We start from the raw sequence: 21,409 nt of genomic DNA on the forward strand, positions 1-21,409 counted from the left end.
CCATAACACCAGGAAACCAACCCATATCACTCTGGTCCCAAATAATGCACATTTCTCCCACTCCTTGGCCTCCTTACTTTATTGCTATTTTAGATGCATCTTCATTAACACTGTTGTCTTACTGGCTAGTGTCAATCTATTTGGCTGAGAGGATATAACCCACGTCCAAAGTCAGGAGCAGCAGCTGTGCTTTGCTGGAGCAGCCATGAAGAGATACCCCATGTCCAAGGTAAGAGAAAGCCCATTAAGACAGTAGGCGCTCAGAGAGGGCATCAAAGGGCAGACAGACTGAAACTGCAATCACAGAAAACTATAGTCAATCTGATCACATAGACCAAGCCTTGTCTAACTCAGTGAAACTAAGCCATGCCATCTAGGGCCACCCAAGATCGATAGGTCATGGTGGAGAGGTCTGACAGAATGTGGTCCACTGGAAAAGGGAATGGCAAACCACTTCAACATTCTTACCTTGAGAACCCCATGAACAGTATGAAAAGCCAAAAGATAGGACACTGAAAGATGAACTCCCCAGGTAAGTTAGGTGCCCAATATACTACTTGAGATCAGTGGAGAAATAACTCCAGAAAGAATGAAGGGACGGAGCCAAAACAAAAACAACACCCAGTTATGGATGAGACTGGTGATAGAAGCAAGGTTCAATGCGGTAAAGAGCAATATTGCATAGGGACCTGGAATGTTAGGTCCATGAATCAAGGCAAATTAGAAGTGGTCAACAGGAGATGGCAAGAGTGAAGATCGACATTCTAGGAATCAATGAACGAAAATGGACCGGAATGGGTGAATTTAACTCAGATGACCATAATATCTACTACTGTGGGCAGGAATCCCTTAGAAGAAATGGAGTAGCCATCATGGTCAACAAAAGAGTCCAAAATGCAGTACTTGGATGCAATCTCAAAAATGACAGAATTATCTCTGTTCGTTTCCAAGGCAAACCATTCAGTATCACGGTAATCCAAGTCTGTGCCCTGACCAGTAAAGCTGAAGAAGCTCAAGTTAAACGGTTCTATGAAGACCTACAAGACCTTTTAGAACTAACACCCAAAAAAGATGCCCATGTCATTATAGGGGACTGGAATGCAAAAGTAGGAAGTCAAGAAACACCTGGAGTAACAGGCAAATTTGGCCTTGGACTACAGAATGAAGCAGGGCAAAGGCTAATAGAGTTTTGCCAAGAGAACACACTTGTCATAGCAGACACCCTCTTCCAACAACACAAGAGAAGACTCTACACGTGGACATCACCAGATGGCCAACACTGAAATTATATTGATCATATTCTTTGCAGCCAAAACTGGAGAAGCTCTACACAGTCAGCAAAAACAAGACCAGGAGCTGAATCTGGCTCAGATCATGAACTCCTTATTGCCAAATTCAGACTTAAATTGAAGAAAGTAGGGGAAAACCACTAGACCATTCAGGTATTACCTAAATCAAATCCCTTATGACTATACAGTGAAAGTGAGAAATAGATTTAAGGGACTAGATCCAATAGACAGAGCACCTGAGAAACTATGGATGGGGTTTGTGACATTGTGCAGGAGACAGGGAGCAAACCATCCCCAAGAAAAAGAAATGCAAAAAAGCAAAATGGCTATCTGAGGAGGCCTTACAAATAGCTGTGAAAGAAGAGGCACGAAAAGCAAAGGAAAAAGGAAAGATATACCCATTTGAATGCACAGTTCCAAAGAACAGTAAGGAGAGATAAGAATGTCATCCTCAGCGATCAGTGCAAAGAATTAAGGAAAATAATAGAATGGGAAAGACTAGAGATCTCTTCAAGAAAATTAGAGATACCAAGGGAACATTTCATGCAAGGATGGGATCAATAACAGACAGAAATGGTATGGACCTAACAGAAGCAGAAGATATTCAGAAGAGGTGGCAAGAGTACACAGAAGAACTGTACAAGAAAGATCTTCATGACTCAGATAATCACGATGGTGTGATTACTCACCTAGAGCCAGACATTCTGGAATGTGAAGTCAAGTGGGCCTTAGGAAGCATCACTACGAACAAAGTTAGTGGAGGTGATGGAATTCCAGTTGAGCTATTTCAAATCCTAAAAGATGATGCTGTGAAAGTGCTGCACTCAATATGCCAGCAAATTTGGAAAACTCAGCAGTGGCCACAGAACTGGTAAAGGTCAGTTATCATTCCAATCCCAAAGAAAGGCACTGCCAACGAATGCTCAAACTACCGCACAATTGCACTCTTGTCACACGCTAGTAATGCTCAAAATTCTCCAAGCCAGGCTTCAGCAGTACATGAACCGTGAACTTCCAGATGTTCAAGCTGGCTTTAGAAAAGGCAGAGGAACCAGAGATCAAATTGCCAACACCCATTGGATCATCGAAAAAGCAAGAGAGTTCCAGAAAAACATCTATTTCTGCTTTATTGACTATGCCAAAGCCTTTGACTGTGTGGATCACAAGAAACTGTGGAAAATTCTGGAAGAGATGGGAATACCAGACCACCTGACCTGCCTCTTGAGAAATCCGTACGCAGGTCAGGAAGCAACAGTTAGAACTGGACACGGAACAACAAACTGGTTCCAAATAGGAGAAGGAGTACGTCAAGGCTGTATATTGTCACCCTGTTTATTTAACTTATATGCAGAGTACATCATGAGAAACGCTGGGCTGGATGAAGCAAAAGCTAGAATCAAGATTGCCAGGAGAAATATAAATAACCTCAGATATGCAGATGACACCACCCTTATGGCAGAAAGTGAAGAGGAACTAAAGAGCCTCTTGATGAAAGTGAAAGAGGATAGTGAAAAAGCTGGCTTAAAGCTCAACATTCAGAAAACTAAGATCATGGCATCCGGTTCTATCACTTCATGGGAAATAGATGGAGAAACAGTGGTAACAGTGTCAGACTTTATTTTTTTAGGCTCCAAAATCACTGCAGATGGTGACTGCAACCATGAAATTAATAGACACTTACTCCTTGGAAGTAAAGTTATGACCAACCTAGACAGCATATTAAAAAGCACTTTGCCAACAAAAGTCCATCTAGTCAAGGCTATGGTTTTTCCAGTAGTCATGTATGGATGTGAGAGTTGGACTATAAGGAAAGTTGAGCGCTGAAGAATTGATGCTTTTGAACTGTGGTGTTGGAGAAGACTCTTGAGAGTCCCTTGGACTGCAAGGAGATCCAACCAGTCCATCCTAAAGGAGATCAGTCCTGGGTGTTCACTGGAAGGACTGATGTTGAAGATGAAACTCTAATACTTTGGCCACCTGATGTGAAGAACTGACTAATTGGAAAAGACCCTGATGCTGAGAAAAACTGAAGGTGGAGAAGGGGACAACAGAAGATGAGATGGTTGGATGGCATCAATGACTCAATGGATATGAGTTTGGGTGAACTTCGGGAGTTGGTAATGGACAGAGAGGCCTGGTGTGCTGCAGTCCATGGGGTCACAAAGAGTTGGACACAACTAAGCTACTGAACTGAACTGATGTGGCAAGAAAATAAATATCAGGGCTTCTATTGGCTTCATCAAAGATGGTCTTATACTAGAGTTGGGCTCACACATATTTAAAAAAGAGGAGTTGGCAAATGTGGTATATAACACAGTGGAATACTACTCAGTCATAAAAAAGAATTAAATCCTCTCATTTGCAAAAACATGAATGGACCTTGCAGGTATTATGTTAATTGAAATAAATCAGAGAAACACAAATGCTGTATGATTTCACTCATATGGAATCTAAAAATTAAAAAAAAAAACAAAATTAAAACAAACTCAGAGATACAGATATCAGATTAGTGGTTACCAGAGAGGAAGAGAGTTGCAGGGTGGCTGAAACTGGGGAAGGAGCTCAAGTGTATGGTAATGCTTGGTAATTAGGCCTGTGGCAGTGATCACTTTGTAGAGTACACAGATGTCAAATAGTAAATTCTTCTCATCTGAAACTTATATAGTAAAACAATAATAATAATTAAAAGATAATAGGAAAAAAAAAAGGAGTTGGCTACCCTGAGATTCAGTCAGGCTTGTTCTCTTCCCTGTATCATTATGAGTTTCCAGCTCTACAAAGCACAGAAAAAAACAATAGGTTTAAGCTAGGAACTGAGTAAAGGAACTGGGTAGTAAATAAAAAGTTTCCTATATAATGATAAACTTTAGTCACCAGAAAGGTCTCTTCAAATTTGTGGCACCTTTTATTCATATAAATTCTCTGCAGTTCTTTACATTTAGTTGACCCTCAAAGTAGCTCTACTGATACAAATCTTTGTAATTCAACCCAAGAGAGCTTTAAAAATAGAAGAGGTATTTCTTGGGGATATTGTAAATGAAAGATCATGTTATGTACTACTAGTCCAGTTTCAACTATAAACATTCTATAACCCTAAATTAGACTACTATATTCTCACTGCCTTTGTCTGAATCACTAGACCTCACTGGAATACTCTAAACACATACTACAAGGTCATGTTAATGTTTTTTGGTGTCAATTTATATTTAAAACATCAAAACAATTTATTATAAACAAAATTGAAAGGGGATAATGTAGAGCAAGCACATGATGACTTTTACTTTACAAGGAAGGGTGTTCTCCAGCAGCCCTGGGACACAGACAATTTTTATTTTCCACATTTCATCATATAGTCATCCCCCGGTATCCATGGGTTCTACATCCAAGCATCCAAACTATAGATTGAAAATATTGGGGAACAAATTCCAGAATGTTCCAAAAAGCAAAACTTGAATTTCCTGTGCATACTGCAGCACATGCAGTGTGCAACTATGAACGTAGCATTTAATCTAGAGATGACTTAAAGTATATAGGAGCATGTACACTGGGTATATGCAAATACTACATTATTTTATACATGTTATTTAAAGATCTGAGAACCTGGGTATCTGCAAGGGGGTCCTAGGATACCAAGGGATGACACTACTTTAATATCACTGAAATTGGGATGCATCTTACAATCAACAGCATCTTGGACCTGATGAGATACAGTTGCTGCAAAATGGGATGAGTAATGATTAAAATCTCTCCCACCTACCACCCTGCCAAAAAACATCTAATTTCCATTCACTGCTTTAAAAATATGTATATAATTTTGTAGTCTACATTGCTCTTTTATGTTTTCCAATTATTTGAGAGCAACCATACAATTGGACTTTTAGAATACCCAATTTTTTTTTGACAAATGAACAAGATCTGAGTCTACTTTTTCAATCCAGAATACAACCAACTTCTGAGTATTCATGTTAACATAAAGCAATACTGATATGAATAACCCAAAAGATATGTGTGCTGTTATTTTTAACACAAACTATGGGACTATGTTTTATTAAATATTAATATTTATATTATAATTAAATAGAGGGCTTTCCTAGTAACTCAGTTGGTAAAGAAAACTGCCTGCAGTGCAGAGACTACGTGCAATTCAGGAGACCCAGGCTCAGTCCTTGGGTTGGGAACATTTCCTGGCAAAAGAAACAGCAACCCACTCCAGTATTCTTGCTTGGGAAATCCCATGGACAGAGAAGCATGGTGGATTACAGTCCATGGTGTCCCATGGAGTTGAACATGACTTAGCAACTAAAATCAAAATATAATTAAATATATTTAAATAGAAATATAATTAAATAGACTAATATTAAATACCCTGGAGAAGGAAACAGCAACCCACTCCAGTATTCTTGCCTGGAGAATCCCATGGACAGAGGAGCCTGGCGGGCTACAGTCCACGGGGTCACAAAGAGTCGGACACGACTGAGCGACTTCACTCACTCACTCAATATTAAATGACTAATAATAAACTGACTTTGCATTTAATAAACATGCTTCACTTTGCATAGTGGGGGATTGTGAGAAAGAAAGGAGGAAGACGTGTATGAGGGGCAACTGAAGCAGCCCCCCTCAGATGCTTACTCACAACCATAAACAGCACAGACAGTGATTGTAGACAAAGCTATTTATGAAAAACATTATGTACTGAAATAAACAGAAAGGTTTAACACATCCTCCTAACTACAGAAAAATTTTTGAAAGTTGTGGGCTTCTTTGTAACCAATCATGAAATTTTAAATATAAAGAACGTAGATAAGGGATTAAAATCCCTTATTTGCAGCCACTCTGACACCTCTGCCACTTATATTTGGAAGTTATTTTTTAATAAAATAAGAGAACTCAAAATATACCAGAATTACTTACTGCAAAGTTTGCTAACTAATTTGAAATTGCTCTAAGGCAACTGCAAGAGAACATTATGGTATTATTATTAATTCTTATTATAGCTAAGTAGAAATTATACAACTAAGAAAAACAAATTTTCTTTTAGCTTCCTTAGACAAATTTTAAACTCACTTGTTTGTTCTTGACTATCCCAGAAAAGAGATGTCACCTATCATTTTAAGTATGGTTCCATTTTTCAGACTAAGGACCCAGAAACTCAGAATAAAGAAGCAGCTTGTTCAAAGTCAAATAGCAGCAGGGAGCAGCACAGAGAGACACGACCACTAGGCCACACTATTTCTTGGGAAATCTTCACCACCATCTCCATCAGTGAACACAAGCCCAAAGTAGATACTGCAACCAATTCTTTAGACAAAGCAAGAAACAAGGTGACAAAAATGAAACAAAAAGTTTCAGGCCTTTATATGAGCTAACTAAGGAATTAAGAATCAGAGGAAGTTAAGGGACCTAAAGGTAATTTAAAACTTAATAGGAAAAGCAAAATAGTAAACACAGGTTAAGATGATTTGTACAGTATACTGGGAAAGACAGAGATCTGAGCAATGCCTTTTCCTCCCTCCCAAAATAGAAAGATAAAATAATCGGGTATTTTTCACCACTTTCCCTTTGACTTAGTGAGATTAGTTTGAACAGCAATGTTATACTAAGAGTAGCTAAGCTGCAGATACATAATACACTCACTGTTAAAAAGACCATTTTAAAACCAAAGTGAAAAGTTACATGTTCCATTGGTGAGAATGAATGCCACATCAGAGCAAGAAGTAGGGGGGAAGCTGGCATCTCAGGGCCATCCTTTCTACCTTAGCACAGAGGAAAGAGCACGATGCAGGCAATGAATGACATATGCATTCTTTGCTTGTTTTTAGCCTTGTCATTATGTTTTGTGATATGTTAAATAACTATTAAACATGCTGCTGCTGCTGCTGCGTCGCTTCAGTCGTGTCCGACTCTGTGCGACCCCATAGATGGCAGCCCACCAGGCTTCCCGTCCCTGGGATTCGCCAGGCAAGAACACTGGAGTGGGTTGCCATTTCCTTCTCCAATGCATGACAGTGAAAAGTGAAAGTGAAGTCGCTCAGTCGTGTCCGACTCTAGCGATCCCATGAACTGCAGCCTACCAGGCTCCTCTGTCCATGGGATTTTCTAGGCAAAAGTACTGGAGTGGAGTGCCACTGCCTTCTCCGTATTAAACATGAGATCATAATAATACTTCAATTAAGGATATGAAGTGAAAGTGAAAGTGTTAGTCACTCAGTCGTGTCCAACTCTTTGTGATCTGATGAACTGTAGCCCACCAGGCTCCTCTGTCCATGGGATTCTCCAGGCAAGGATACTAGAGTGGGTTGCCCTTCCCTTCTCCAGGGGATCTTCCTGACCCAGGGATTGAACCTGGGTCTCCTGTACTGCAGATAGATTCCTTACTGTCTGAGCCACCAGGAGGGTATAGTATAGGGAAAAAATGACTTGGAGGAATTATTTTATCATGAAAAATTAATGTTATTTGTCAGCCTTCTAACATCCTTTTCCATCACCATTTCTGAGTTATACTATCAAAATGGAAACTTCCTGCCATTCTAGTTGATAGAAATACTTCCTCTGGGCTGTGGAGTCTGACATGAGTCAATTCAAGAACTCCTTACCTAAAAGACCATGGAAGGGCTTGCTTGTGTGACAGGGGCACCCTCATTTGTGAGAGTGAAATATGGATACTAGCCTCTGAGGCTGGAAGGATTCAGAGAGAAGATCTGTGCAGAACGCCTAGCGCACAGGATATGGAGCCAGTGAATGTCAGCTTTCTTCCCTCCATGCAGTCATTTCTCAGACATCATCCCAGTCACCCGCTGGGAACTACTTTGAAGTTGTCATTTGTGCGTGCCCATCAACAAGATTCACGAGGTTGGACATGAACTAATACAACTTTGCATGATAATAACTGAAAGGGACAGTCAACACCTGGTTAACACAGGACATACGTGAATTTAAGATTAAATGAAATGGACAGTTGGCAACTGGTTAAGACAATACCGATCAGTCACTAGTCTATAGATGAGTGCATGATCAATTTGTTATTTTCTATTGATCCATTTGGCTATACGATTTCATTGTCTGATTATTTTGGCATATTGCAATTTAAGTTGGTCCTTTAATGACCCCTCCAATGGGCAAGACTTGCTTAGAATGACACAAATCATTATCCTACAATCTGTGTCTCTAAAAGACTACATAAACACCACCATAATACAATAACATTTTCACAGTTCAGTAACTTCTACCAGTCATCTTGTTCCTCAAATATTTGGCAATAAAACCTCAACTAGGGGCATAGGACACTGCTGCTTTAAAAACATATCTATATGCCAAGTGAAATAAACCAAGACAAAAGGACAAATATTCTATGATTCTACTTTTATGAGACATTTAGAATAAGTAAATTCATAGGGACAGAAAATAGAACAGAGGTAACCAGGGGCTGTTGGAAGAGAGAAGAATAGGCAATTATTGCTTAATACTTACAGAACTTTCATCTGGAGTGATGAAAAGTTTTGAAAATAGATGGGGGTGGGGGGTTATGATTGTACAACATGTAAATGTAGTTAGTAATACTGGATTATAAAATTATAAATTTAAAAATTGTTAAAATGATAAACTTCATATTATGTATTTTTACCACATACACGAAAAAAGTTTTAAGCATGTGTAGTGTTGCAGAGATAACGTTAGGGAGGAGGGGACATTTGCAAACTGTCCTTCCATTTGATCATCTTAATAACCTATGAGATAGTTAAGGTGGGTACTGCTAGATCTTTTTATTTTAATGGATTAAAACCCTAAGGATCTGGGGTTTTGTCTTTTAACTTTTCCTTGAATAAAAAATTAGTAAGCCACAGAAAGACATGTTCATAATGTTTTCAAATTGGAATAGTTAGAGACCATTTAATAAGGGAGACCTAGGCCTAAGGTTGGAGAAGGCAATGGCACCCCACTCCAGTACTCTGGCCTGGAAAATCCCATGGATGGAGGAGCCTGGTAGGCTGCAGTCCATGGGGTCGCTAGGAGTCGGACACGACTTCACTTTCACTTTTCACTTTCATGCATTGGAGAAGGAAATGGCAACCCACCCCAGTGTTCTTGCCTGGAGAATCCTGGGGACGGGGGAGCCTGGTGGGCTTCCGTCTATGGGGTCGCACAGAGTCAGACAGGACTGAAGTGACTTAGCAGCAGCAGCAGCAGGCCTAAGGTACAGTAAATTAGGATGCTTGGGACAGACAATGGGGCTGATGGAAGAGGCTGGAAGTGGTGACTCAGGAGGACATCAGAGGAAAAGGAAGAAGCTGTCAGCACTTAAACATATTTTGAAAGGTGAAATCAAAAATAAATACACAGACACACAAACATAACCTATACTTTCTAAGCATCTGGCTAGACAGAGAACAGCTAAATCACGACTTCCCTGTCTTTAAATATATATTCCTCAGCCTGCAATTGTTGCCCTTTTATGGACTTTTCCACTCTTTCCTTCTGCCCTCAAGCCTGCTCTTTTGAAATGTAGACCACTGGGATATTCAAGAAAACATATACTAGCCACTGAATTATTCTTTTATGCAACTGCCAAACTTAAGTGAGGAAATACTTAAAATGGATTGACGTGGGGGTAATAAGGGAGAATATTTCAAAACCAGTCTTTTACTCATGAACTGAGAATATTTTAAATAGCCCAATAATCTACCATTCTCCTGTGAAATACTATTGGGTGCTCCACTCTCTTCTTCCTAGGCCGAAAGCTTCGATTCTTTCATCTTCACCACTATACCCCCAATCCTTCGTAAAGTACCTGACTCAACTAAGACTCCACTCCAGCTGGTAAAATACATTTTTAAATTACTGTTTCACCTTCTATAAACAAAAATTCATTCTTTTTCACACTATTCAGGTTGAATAAAAATATATTCACCTATTCTATGGTAACCACCAACAAAATGAGTGAGCTTATCTCCACACTGAAATCCAACCCAGCTATGCAATTTAAGTGAATAATCCAGAATGTTTCAGAGTAACAGGCATAGGATTAATGCAGACACGTATATTATGTGCCCTTGCTGGCTGAGAAGGAGTACTCCAGTGATGTTTTCCAAAATCACACAACATACCAGAAGCCTGAATCAAATATCCCCCATATGTAAGCAATAGAAAAGAGCCCCCGTTTGATTGAAAATGTTCTGGGGGCATCAACCACCAAAGTGCTATATTCATTGTTTCTCATTCAAAATATTTTAGAGCTGCCAAGAACACTGTAAAAATAATAAAACTTTATATTTTATAAAACTTTCTAAAACATTTTAATTATTAAATTAATTAAAGACCTTAGAGCAGTGGCTCTCAACCAAGAATCATTTTCCTCCCTTCAAAGGACATTTGGCAATGTCGAGACATTTTGGCTGGCGCTGGGTGGGGTGGGGAATGCTACTGGCATCTAGTAGGTAGAGGTCAAGGATGCTGCTAAACATCCTATAATACACAGAATCACAGCTCATTTCCCAATCACAAAGAGTATCCAACCCAAAAGCTTAGTTGGGCCAAAGTTTAAAACTCCTGCCTTACAGTAACAACTACATGCAAGATACACTTTGTGCTGAATGCTGAGAACACTGAGATAAAAGATAAGAGATGGCTTCTGCTATTGTGAGGCAGTCCATTAAGTGATGAGAACTGGCAGATAACACTGACAGCAGGTTGTGATAAGTGCTCTGACAGGGGTGTGTCCAAAAGGTTACTAAAAGCAGAAGCAACTACTTTAATCAGAAGGTCAGGGTTCTTCACCAGAAGTGACTTCCCAGCTGATATTTGAAAGATTTCATCAAGCAGAAGAGAGTAGGGCGTGCTAGCCAAGAGAAATCACACAGCACAAGCCAAGCAGTGCCACACTGAAGGACTCCAAGGTCCCCGGAGTTGTGCACAGGGGCCACCGAAGCCAGAGATGAGCATGGCACATCTCCCTTGAGGACTAGTCTCATGTAGACAGGGGAGGCTAGTGATTGAACAGGTAAAGAGGTTTCTACGGCAATTTTAAAAATATCAAAAACATAGGTGCATGGAGTAGAGGAAATGCTAAGGGTAGTAGTTAGGTTGTTTCCATCTTGGGAGTATTTTGGTGAAGTCTGAGCAATGTTAAATGTTTCAATTGCATACACTTGGAGCACTGAGTAGATGTAGGTAGAGGGAGGAAGGTGACTGATAGAAATCAGGCTAGTATCTGTCATCTTCACGGTATACACAGGGTATTCAGTCTGTTCTTCCTATAGGATGAGCAGGGGGAGCCGCTGGAGGCTTATAGACAAGGAAATGATACAATGTTAGTGTTGGAGAAGCAGGTGCCAGAAGAAAGATTATGACGCAGGATGACTTAAAATATTTCACAAGAGAGGTGATGAAAGTCTAAACAAGGCAATGGCATAAAGGAGGAAGATTTTAATATGGAGGTGGTAGAACCCATAGTATCTACTATGAGAGTGACAGAAAAGAAACTTTTGAGGTTGGGCAACTTGGTGGGCAAGCAATGCAAAGAGAGAATGGGGGAGCAAAAGCATTTTTACAGCAAGGGTAAAGATGTTCTCATTCGAAGCTCAAGACAATCCTGCGAATTACATGACATATGTGGACACAATCATGCCCAGTTTACAGACGAGTTTAATGAGGCTCTGAGAGTGGACAGGCTTGCCCCAGATCACAAAAGAACCGAGATTCAAGAATTCCCTGTTGTCCAATAGGTAGGACATGGTCCTTTCACTTCCCAGGGCCCAGGTTCAATCCCACAAGCCACATGGCTCAGCCAGGGAAAAAAAGACAGAGAGAGAGAGAGAGAGAGTAGAGCTCAGGGCTCTCAGCTCCTCATGTGGGTTTCTTCCATGCAGGCTGTATCTCTAGTCACATCTTACAGCTATAACCAAACCAAATAATCACAACTGATCAATACTGACCAAATTTCTGCAGGCCTCAAAAACCCTGGATAAAATTCCGAATTGGTGATATTAAGTTAGGAGCTTGTCTACTTCCAGGCAAAGCCCAATTTGACTTTTAAGTAAATCCAAGAGAAAATTAACTGTGACTAACTGTAAAATTTAAGACAAATGACTGAATTGTTTCTCTAAATTGTTCTTTATCCAGTCCCTATATGTGATCAGAATAATTCAAAATATATATATTTTAGAACTTCATAAGTAATCACATTGGAATAAATAAAAATTCTAGCAACAAGCTTTAATCCTATGTACATCCTCTGGAGGAGGAAATAGCAACCCACTCCAGTATTGTTGGCTGAAAAATCCCATAGACAGAGGAGCCTGGTGTGACTCCAAAAGGTCACAAAAAGTTAGACAAAACATACCAACAGGGAGGTACTGAAATGGCCTACGAAAGCTGTGAGCACAGAAGCAGGGACATGACTGATGGTCAAGAAACACTAGTGTCCCTTTCCATCTACCAGTCACTCAGGTGCACGCTGTCTTGATTTTTTTGGAATCAAAGATATTAATAGCAGGCTTTGTCTCAGAGGATCTATTCCAAAACACTCTCCAAGACACATATAAAAAATATTCCATTCACACCAACAATATCATGTCTCAATAATAACAGCTGGTACTATTTATGGAGTATCATTGTATGCCAGTACTAGGCCAAGAATTTATGTGATTTATCTCATTACTCCTCATTATATGACTCAGAACTATTACTCTCCTGGTTTTACTTACAAAGAAATAGATAAGGTCACAGAGGCTTGTAAGCCAAGACATGAACCCAGATCTGATTGATTCTCAATGCTGACTCTTAACCACTAGGCTTCCTACTTCCCCCAAAGACTGTTATCCTAGAATATAGCTCAGGACATATCAAGTTTCCATAGTTCTTGTTATCATCCCTTGAACTTGACAGACATGCAGTCAGCCTACTGTCTTAAATCAAGTGTAGCAACTCACACCAGAAAATGGATTTCCATTCATAGCTTTAAATAATGTCAACCTGAGTTCACTTCACAGCTGTTCTAAGCCACTCCCTATAGCCACTAAAACATCTTATTAGAAAAAGTGGTGCCCTCACCCATGAACACAAACAGAAACAGAAGCTCTTCCTCTGCATTCGTCCCTTTCATCCTCTTGATCTCTTACTTTTGTGACTTGTTATAGCTTATGATCAGTTCATTAAAGAAAGAGTACCACTTTTTCTCACAGTGCATTTTTACATGCTGAACTCACCACAAAATCTCTATAGAACATATATGATGCAAAGATCATCTCTCTCTGCTAGACCTAGAAAAGGCTCAATAAACAAACATAAACAAATTAAGATGTATTTGGCATGGTTGACCCATTTCATTGACCAAGAAATGCAATCTGGAGCCTGAACTTTGGCAAGGGAGGTCTCAACTGGAGTTGCAATTAACCAGCTGAGTAAGCTTATGCAGGTAAAGTGCCTCTGAGCCTTGTTTTCTTGATCTATAAAATAGAAATATTGATACACACCTCCTATGACATGTATGAGAAGTTAAAGAATGAGTGTAAAATGTTTTAATGTGACTCCTACTACATCGGAGCTCTAGTAAGTGATAAGTTCTCCTCTACAACAAAATTCACCACAATCTCCATAGTTTTGCCCACCTAAGATGTAGTGTCATCCTCTAGGGGATCTTCCCAACCCAGGGATCAAACCCAGGTCTCCTGCATTGCAGGTAGATTTTTTACTGTCTGAGCCACCAGGGAAGCCCAAGAATACTGGAATGGATAGCCCATCCTTTCTCGAGGGGAACTTCCTGACCCAGAAATCAAACTGGGGTCTCCTGCATTGCAGGTGGATTCTTTACCAGCTGAGCCACCGGGGACTCATTGCAAAAGTTCCTGATGCTGGGAAAGACTGAGGGCAGAAGGAAAAGAGGGCATCAGAGGATGAGAAGGCTGGACAGCACCACCGATGCAATGAACATGAACTTGGACAAACTCTGGGAGATGGAGAGGGACAGGGAGGCCTGGCGTGCTGTAGTCCATGGGATCACAAAGAGTCAGACACAGCTGGGCAACTGAACAACACGATGTAGTGTGAATATAAAGACAACTGTCTGAGCGGGAGTGCCCCTCCTGCTAGACAGCACACCCACGGCTGCTTCGTTTGTTCTGAAGACACTGACCTGGGAGAGAGGGCATTCTTTGGCTAATGTGCTCTGGTTCATCTCTTTAAGCAATTCCTTTAAGGCATTGCGGACCGTGGCATGGTTCCACTGCTCTGCAGGCAAGTCTTCCAACTTCGAACAACTGGAAAACAGAGGAAGAATGAATGACATGCAAACCCTAATAGTGTAGAGTACAGCAGTCACCCCCCGTCCTGTAAAGCATAGTCAAAGAACAGGGTCGAACCTGGGCTCGAAATGAGGGAAAGGGAGTAAAACTGCTTCTCTAGGGCCTCAGCAGAGCCCATCGTGGCCTCTTTCAGTTGCCCATCACACTAGCCTGAGAAAAACAGTCATTTTGCAGATAAAGAAATGCCAATTTTTAAAAATATGATTTTTCCAACCTGCTGATAGAAATGGCATGGCAGTGTGATTACAAACTTCTGCAACTTAAATTTAATTATTGGCCATTCCTAAGGTTAAATGTAACAGAAGCTTCATCAGATTTGAAGGCCTACTTTCACTTTCACCCTTAACCCTCACAGAACAATCTAGAGATGTTACTTACCTAACCAAAAAATAACTAAAGACATTAAAGTATTCCTAGACAAGGACAGGAATGGTAGGTCCCTATTGAAGTGCAAATTCTCTAAAAGGGGGTAAATTCAAAACCTATAGAGGAAAGGACAATATAAGGGATATAACTTGCAGGCACTTTACAACACAAGGTATGGCAGAGAACCTCTAGATTCTTTAATGGTATGCTTTGTCTTGAGTGCTGTATCTGAAAAAAAGGAACCATTCCCAGAACTTCTGCAGGCTACCAAAGAGGAAAGCAAAGTCCAGCGCCAGCGCCCTCTGGGTAAGCAGGCTACTCAGGCACCCAACCCACCCCTCAAACACAAGCCTGAAACAGCAGAGGTGTTGATTCTTCAAGTATTATGTACTAAGCATTTAACCAGAGGACTCATTAAATTAGGGGCTTTGGAAAGTGCCCCTTTATGGGCTCCAGATTTTTAATGATTTATCAAGCTCCCCCTAAGTTACCACTTCACTGCTTCTGAAAACAAAACATAAAACAGTTGGAATGTGGACTATAAAGATGCCTGGTGAAGGGCCCCCTTCCCCTCCTCTTCTTTTTTTTCTCTTTTCATTTCATCCAATGTCAAGAAATTAACAGAGGCAGGATGAGCTGATCTCTGCAGCGAGTCTATGATTGACGGAGCAGCTCCAAGAGTAAGGAAGGGCAGATGTTCAGAGACACCCACCTTTGTAATTGGATTTTCAACGTCACGACGTGATAGACATCTTGCAGCATGTCGGCCACTGTCGCGTCAGGTGCATCTGTCACGTAACTGAGGGGGAGAGGGTTCCACCTCCCCAGCTTGATTATTCCTGCACAGGGAAGAAAAACATAATAAACACATAGCTGCTATTTATTAAACCCTCCCATTGTTTGTTCAATGTTAAGCAGGTCATCCAATAGCCAACATTCAAGGCCCACTCAGATATTTGACAACCCCGTGCAATAGCCTATTTCTCTCTGGCTGACAATTGAGTTAACTATACAGGAAGATGAGAATGAAAGGATGAGGTTTAATCACGGACAATCAGTTTTTTTTATGTTTTCCTGTTTCTTAAATTACTTAGAAAACCATACGGACACTTCCTTCCCCCAAAGTCTTATTTCACAGTCTAACTTAAGACTGATGCTAAATATACCGAACTGCTGATTTCATAGACAAAAAAAAAAAAAAAAGCAAGTCTTAAGTAAATATAAGATTCAGTTTTGAATTGTACAAGAAAATTCCTGTGTGTGGGCTCAGCACACACACAGTCACATCCTGGTTGTGGTGCGAACCCCAGTGTGAATAGCATTTGGAGCTGAAGAAGCAATGAGAATTCACTTCTAAATTCACGTTTCACCAGGCGGAGGGCTTGTGTTCCATAGCACAATGACTGACCACAGATCAGAAACAGCAGAGATGCCTTCAACTTCCTTTTTTTACCCCTTTGATAGTTCCTCAGCCTTTTTTACAGTGACAGTGGTACCCTTCCCCTGTGCTACATATGGTAAACACTCGTGACAATGGAGAGAATAAAAATCCTGGTCAGACCTGGACAGATTCACAGGACAGCTTCAGCAAGGCATGATGAAAATGCTAGGCTATTCACCAGATGGACCTTATCTGGAGCACAGGGCACCCATACACTGATAACAAAATATAAAGAGAAACCCATTTCACAAACAACACAGAGGAACAAACATTTTATTTGTATGCTACAAAAAAATCCAAAGGTCCCCTAGATGTCAAAAACTGCCACACATCCCACACAGCCATGCTTCAGTGATAGACGAGGAACAGCATTTTTATTTTTATTATTGGCAACACAGGTGAGTTCCAGCTACATTGTTCTTTCAAAAAATATATTTTATCATCAAAGAGAGATAACACCTGTATACCCAAGTAAACCTTTAAAAGCTTCACAAGATGCTGCTTTATAGCTATGGGGCAAAATTCCAATCATAGGAAATGAACTTTCTGGTCAGGGCACGTCCTGTCCAAGATGAAATCAATGAATGCGCAATGCTTGACATAATGCTTGAAAACAGGGAATAAACAGAACAAAAATATTAAAATGATGCACTGTTTCAGTATTAAGATTTAACAATCTGGTGCTGAATATGCTGCAGTATAAATAGTGCCTGGACTCAGATCCAATAAAGTAACACAGCTCTCATTCATAGTACCGTATGTCTCCAGTTCTGGCTCCTTAAGTCATATTTCACTTGCCAAGAAAAGCTGTTTTCTTGTGGGGATAGTTTTCCTAACATTCTCTCTCATGACAATGAAAAGTGCACAGCACACAGCATGGAGTAGTCATGAAATGAACATCCAGCACCCACTGGACAGCCATCCACAGAGGCCAGGTCTGCTTCCTTGCTTCCTTTACTGCTTCTGACTTTTGAAAGTACTAAAAAGATACCATGGGACATGTCTAACATATTTCCTTTAAAAAAAAAAAAAAAAACCACTCCACAGTTTTAAATTCCCTTTAAAAATCCATTATCGTGATAGCCCATAAGCTGAGTATAACCTGTGTGTGCATGCTAAGTCGCTTCAGTTGTGTCTGACTCTTTGCAACCCTAAGGACTGGAGCCCGCCAGGTTCCTCTGTCCATGGGATTCTCCAGGCAAGAATACTGAAGTGGTTGCTGAGCCCTCCTCCAGGGAATCTTCCTGAGCCAGGGATTGAACCCACTCTCTTGCGTATTTCCCGCACTGGCCGGTGGGTTCTTTACCACTAACACCACCTGGGAAGCCTGAGTATAACCTGACCATCTCCTAAAGGTGGTATTCTATTATAAGAGATTAGAGGGAGAAAAAACAAAGCCAGCAACTCCTAAACAAGTAGAAGACAACTGTGTGGGTCATTTGGTTACTAAGAATACAAAGGTAACATGAAGCCATCGAATTCTGTAAACTTTAACACACACCTCTAGAGGTGATTCATGCATGCTATTGTGTGCTGTTGTTCATTTCTTTTTATTGTTGTGGAGTGTTCTGCTGCAAGTTTATACCACAATGCAGCCAGACACAACAGAATATCTCCTAATGCTCTCATTTATATAAAATACAAGAACAAGCAAGACTCATCTATGAGAAGAGAGGTCAGAATGTGCTGACCTCAAGAGAGCAGAGTCATGACTGGAAAGGGACATAAAAGGGATTTCTAGTTTCGGCTGGTGGTTGCATGGGTATAAAAATTGTTAAAATCCATGTAACCAAACACCTAATATGCCTGTATTTTATTGTGTTTAATTATACCTCAATTTTTACAAAAGTAGAGGGGGAGGAATCTCTACCGGAAATGATAGACAATCACTCTATTGAAATTATTCATCTCCATTTAGATGAATTCTCTCCCTACCTTGATGAGCCGGAAGGAGACTTGTTTGGGCTGGAATTAGACCCATACAGGTGTCTTCACCACTTAATGCCTGCACAGAGAGCAGCTGCTACAGGTTGGTTTCTACATCTTGGAAGAGAGCTGTTGACACACGCTATTTTCAGGCAATGGGAAGTGGTGTGCTTTTTCTTTTTCACACCGTATTGACTAACCTGCACCTAGAAGTCATGCTCTTTGCTTAACTACCTGCCAGAGTTTGCAGGTGCGAGAAGTGCCAGGACCGCCATGTCCAGAAGCTGCTCTCTTCCAGCCTGGCAGGGACTTGGAGCAACTCTTCTTAACAAGCCTTTCCTCCAATACTTGTCTAAAGTATTAACCTTCTTGGAAATACCTTCCTGAGATACAGTCCTCCTTCCTTGGTATAAAACAAATAGAAATATTACTTGGGCTGGTATCAAGTGTTAATTGAGAAAATTGAATTGGTTTTCTTTTTCTTTAATTAACTTTTAATTGAAGGATAACTGCTTTATAGTACTGTGTTGGTTTCTACCAAACATCAATATCAATCAGCCATAGGTTTACCCATGTCCCCTCCCACTTGAACATGCCTCCCACCCCCCTTGCCTGAGGAAATCAAATTGGGAAGCAGACACCATAATGACAAAGAACTCCAGCTTCCAAGTCAAATGGCTGCTGCTCATATTCTGGCTCCTCTACCTACTAACCATGTAACCACAGCAAGTTCCATCATTTCCCCGTACCTCAATCCTCTCATCTGTAAAATGCAACAATAAAAATACTGACCTCACATAAATATTGTGAGACTGAATATACAGCCCTTAGTACAGAGCTTTGTTGTATGTATTAGTTGCTCAGTTATGTCAAACTCATTATGACCCCATGGGCTGTAGCCTGCCAGGCTCCTCTGTCCATGGAATTCTCCAGGCACAAATACTAGAGTGGGTTGCCATTCCCTTCTCCAGGGAATCTTCCTGACCCACAGATCAAACCCATGTCTCCTGCATTGGCAGGTGGATTTTTTACCATCTGAACCACCAGAGAAGTGCCAGTACAGAGCCTGGATATCGTTAATTCCAACAATTTACAGTAATTATCTTGACACATTTATGCTTCCTAGGGTTTCCCAGGTAGAGCTAGTGGTAAAGAATTGGCCTGCAATGCAGTAGATATAAGAGACACAGGTTCAATCTCTGGGTTGGAAAGATGCCCTGGAGGAGGTAATGGCGACCCACTCCAGTATTCTTGCCATGGACAAGAATCCCATGGATAGAGGAGTCTGGCAGGCTACAGTCCATAGGGTCGCACAGAGTCAGAGACAAACTGAAGTGTCTTATCATGCATGTAATGCTCCCTAAAAGGCAAATATAATTAATTTCAAAAATATTTACTCAAGGATGACTTTAATATCATTTAATCTTTAATCCAGTCAAGTGCCTACAAAAGGCCCTCATTATTTTAAATCACAAAGGAAAAGCATGCATCAATTGTGTCCCTCTTTTTATCCCTGTTCCCTTGCCCCTCCACCCTGTTTATTCATTTCTTACAGCCTTGCTCTGCAGTGTTGCCTTCCTTTTACCCACAAGTAGGTTCAGATCTCTCCTACTTTAAAACTAACAAAATCAGTACAACAACCCTTTACCTCTCAGTGTCTCATTTTTTTGTACCATCAAATGTACTGAAAGTGAACCTCTTTAATTTCACCATCAGAACTTCACCCCAGATATCTATTTTCAGCTCCTTTCATGAGGGCTGGGTTACCTTGAGTAACTTCACTAGGAAATCAGAGATTCACTTCAAATACCCTGTGCTAATTCATCTTAGTAGCCTACAAGCCACACAGGTTCAAGTGTGAAGCACATCAGAAGAGAAGACTGGAAAGAGCTTGGTTCCAACTCTGGAAGGCCTGGATGCCCAACTCAGTAGCACACTGTATGGGTCAGAGGTCATAAGCAAGGCCTGGGGTCAGAGGTGAGTCCATGCCCAGTCCCCTCTGCTTGTCAGCTGTGAGCCTTTGGGCAAGTTGTTCAGTTAGTCTCTTCAAGACTCAGTTTCCACTGTCTGTAAGATGGGGACAGTAATAATGCCTGCTCTTTAGGGTTGCCACCAGGCTTAAAATGAGAATGAGAATGTGGCCGTCGGATGGCACAGAGTAAGTGCCTAGTAAACACGAGAATAAGGTAGATCTTTGAAAGCTCTTGGGTATAGATGTAACACCATCAAAGCAAAACTTCAGGACAATGAAGCTATACTGGGTAGAGGGATTTGTATAATTGACTTGCTTTGCTGTACACCTCAAACTAACCCCAGTGTAAATCAACTATACTCCAATAATTTAAAAAAAAAAAAACCTAGACTAGAATTCAGATGGACTAAAAGAAGGAAGTATTATGTGGGGGGGAAAAAGGGCTGAAATAATCCAGATAGGTGAATCTAATTATATCATAACAGCCTTTTCCTGACTCCCTCTAAGGAGAGATACAGACCCCCAAGAAATGCTTCAGTACAGTGAAGGAGGACAAAGAAAGAAGAGAGGGTATGTACCCACAGGGGATATCTGACTCACAGTGTTGGAGAAATCTCAATATAAACAGCGTAAGTATACAAAATTCTTTCTAATGCTTATACTCCATGAATAGGTTTTAAAGCTCCAGACCAAAAAACTACACTAAGAGTCAGACATGACTGAGTGACTTCACTTTCACTTTTCCTTTCATGCGCTGGAGAAGGAAATGGCAACCCACTCCAGTGTTCTTGCCTGGAGAATCCCAGGGACGGGGAAGCCTGGTGGGCTGCCGTCTCTGGGGTCGCACAGAGTTGGACACTACTGAAGTGCCCTAGCAGCAGTAGCAGCAGCAGACACATCCAGGTGGCGCTAGTGGTAAAGAATCTGCCTGCCAATGCAAGTTCGATCGCTGGGTGGGGAAGATCCCCTGGGGTAAGAAATAGCACTCCATTCCAGTATTCTTGCCTGGAAAATTCCATGGGCAGGGGAGCCTGGCAGGCTACAGTCCGTGGGGCTACAGAGAGCTGGACACAACCGAGGGACTGAGCACGCACACACACACACACACACACACACA

The 21,409-nt window shown here is 40.9% G+C and overlaps 1 protein-coding gene across 4 annotated transcripts in view; it reads right to left on the bottom strand.

The window, feature by feature from the left end:
* Window positions 1–21,409, bottom strand: part of SATB2 (SATB homeobox 2) — a 205,993-nt gene that overhangs the window by 102,030 nt on the left and 82,554 nt on the right. For all 4 annotated transcript variants that reach the window (XM_010860926.1, XM_010860927.1, XM_010860928.1 and 1 more), the window contains 2 exons: window positions 15,666–15,792; window positions 14,419–14,542 (listed from right to left, as the gene is read on the bottom strand). In XM_010860926.1, coding sequence (XP_010859228.1) covers window positions 14,419–14,542; window positions 15,666–15,792 — 251 coding nt within the window. The remainder of the gene's footprint in view (window positions 1–14,418; window positions 14,543–15,665; window positions 15,793–21,409) is intronic.

Source organism: Bison bison, unplaced genomic scaffold (assembly GCF_000754665.1).
Source record: "Bison bison bison isolate TAMUID 2011002044 unplaced genomic scaffold, Bison_UMD1.0 scf7180017864471, whole genome shotgun sequence".
Classification (NCBI taxonomy): domain Eukaryota; kingdom Metazoa; phylum Chordata; class Mammalia; order Artiodactyla; family Bovidae; genus Bison; species Bison bison.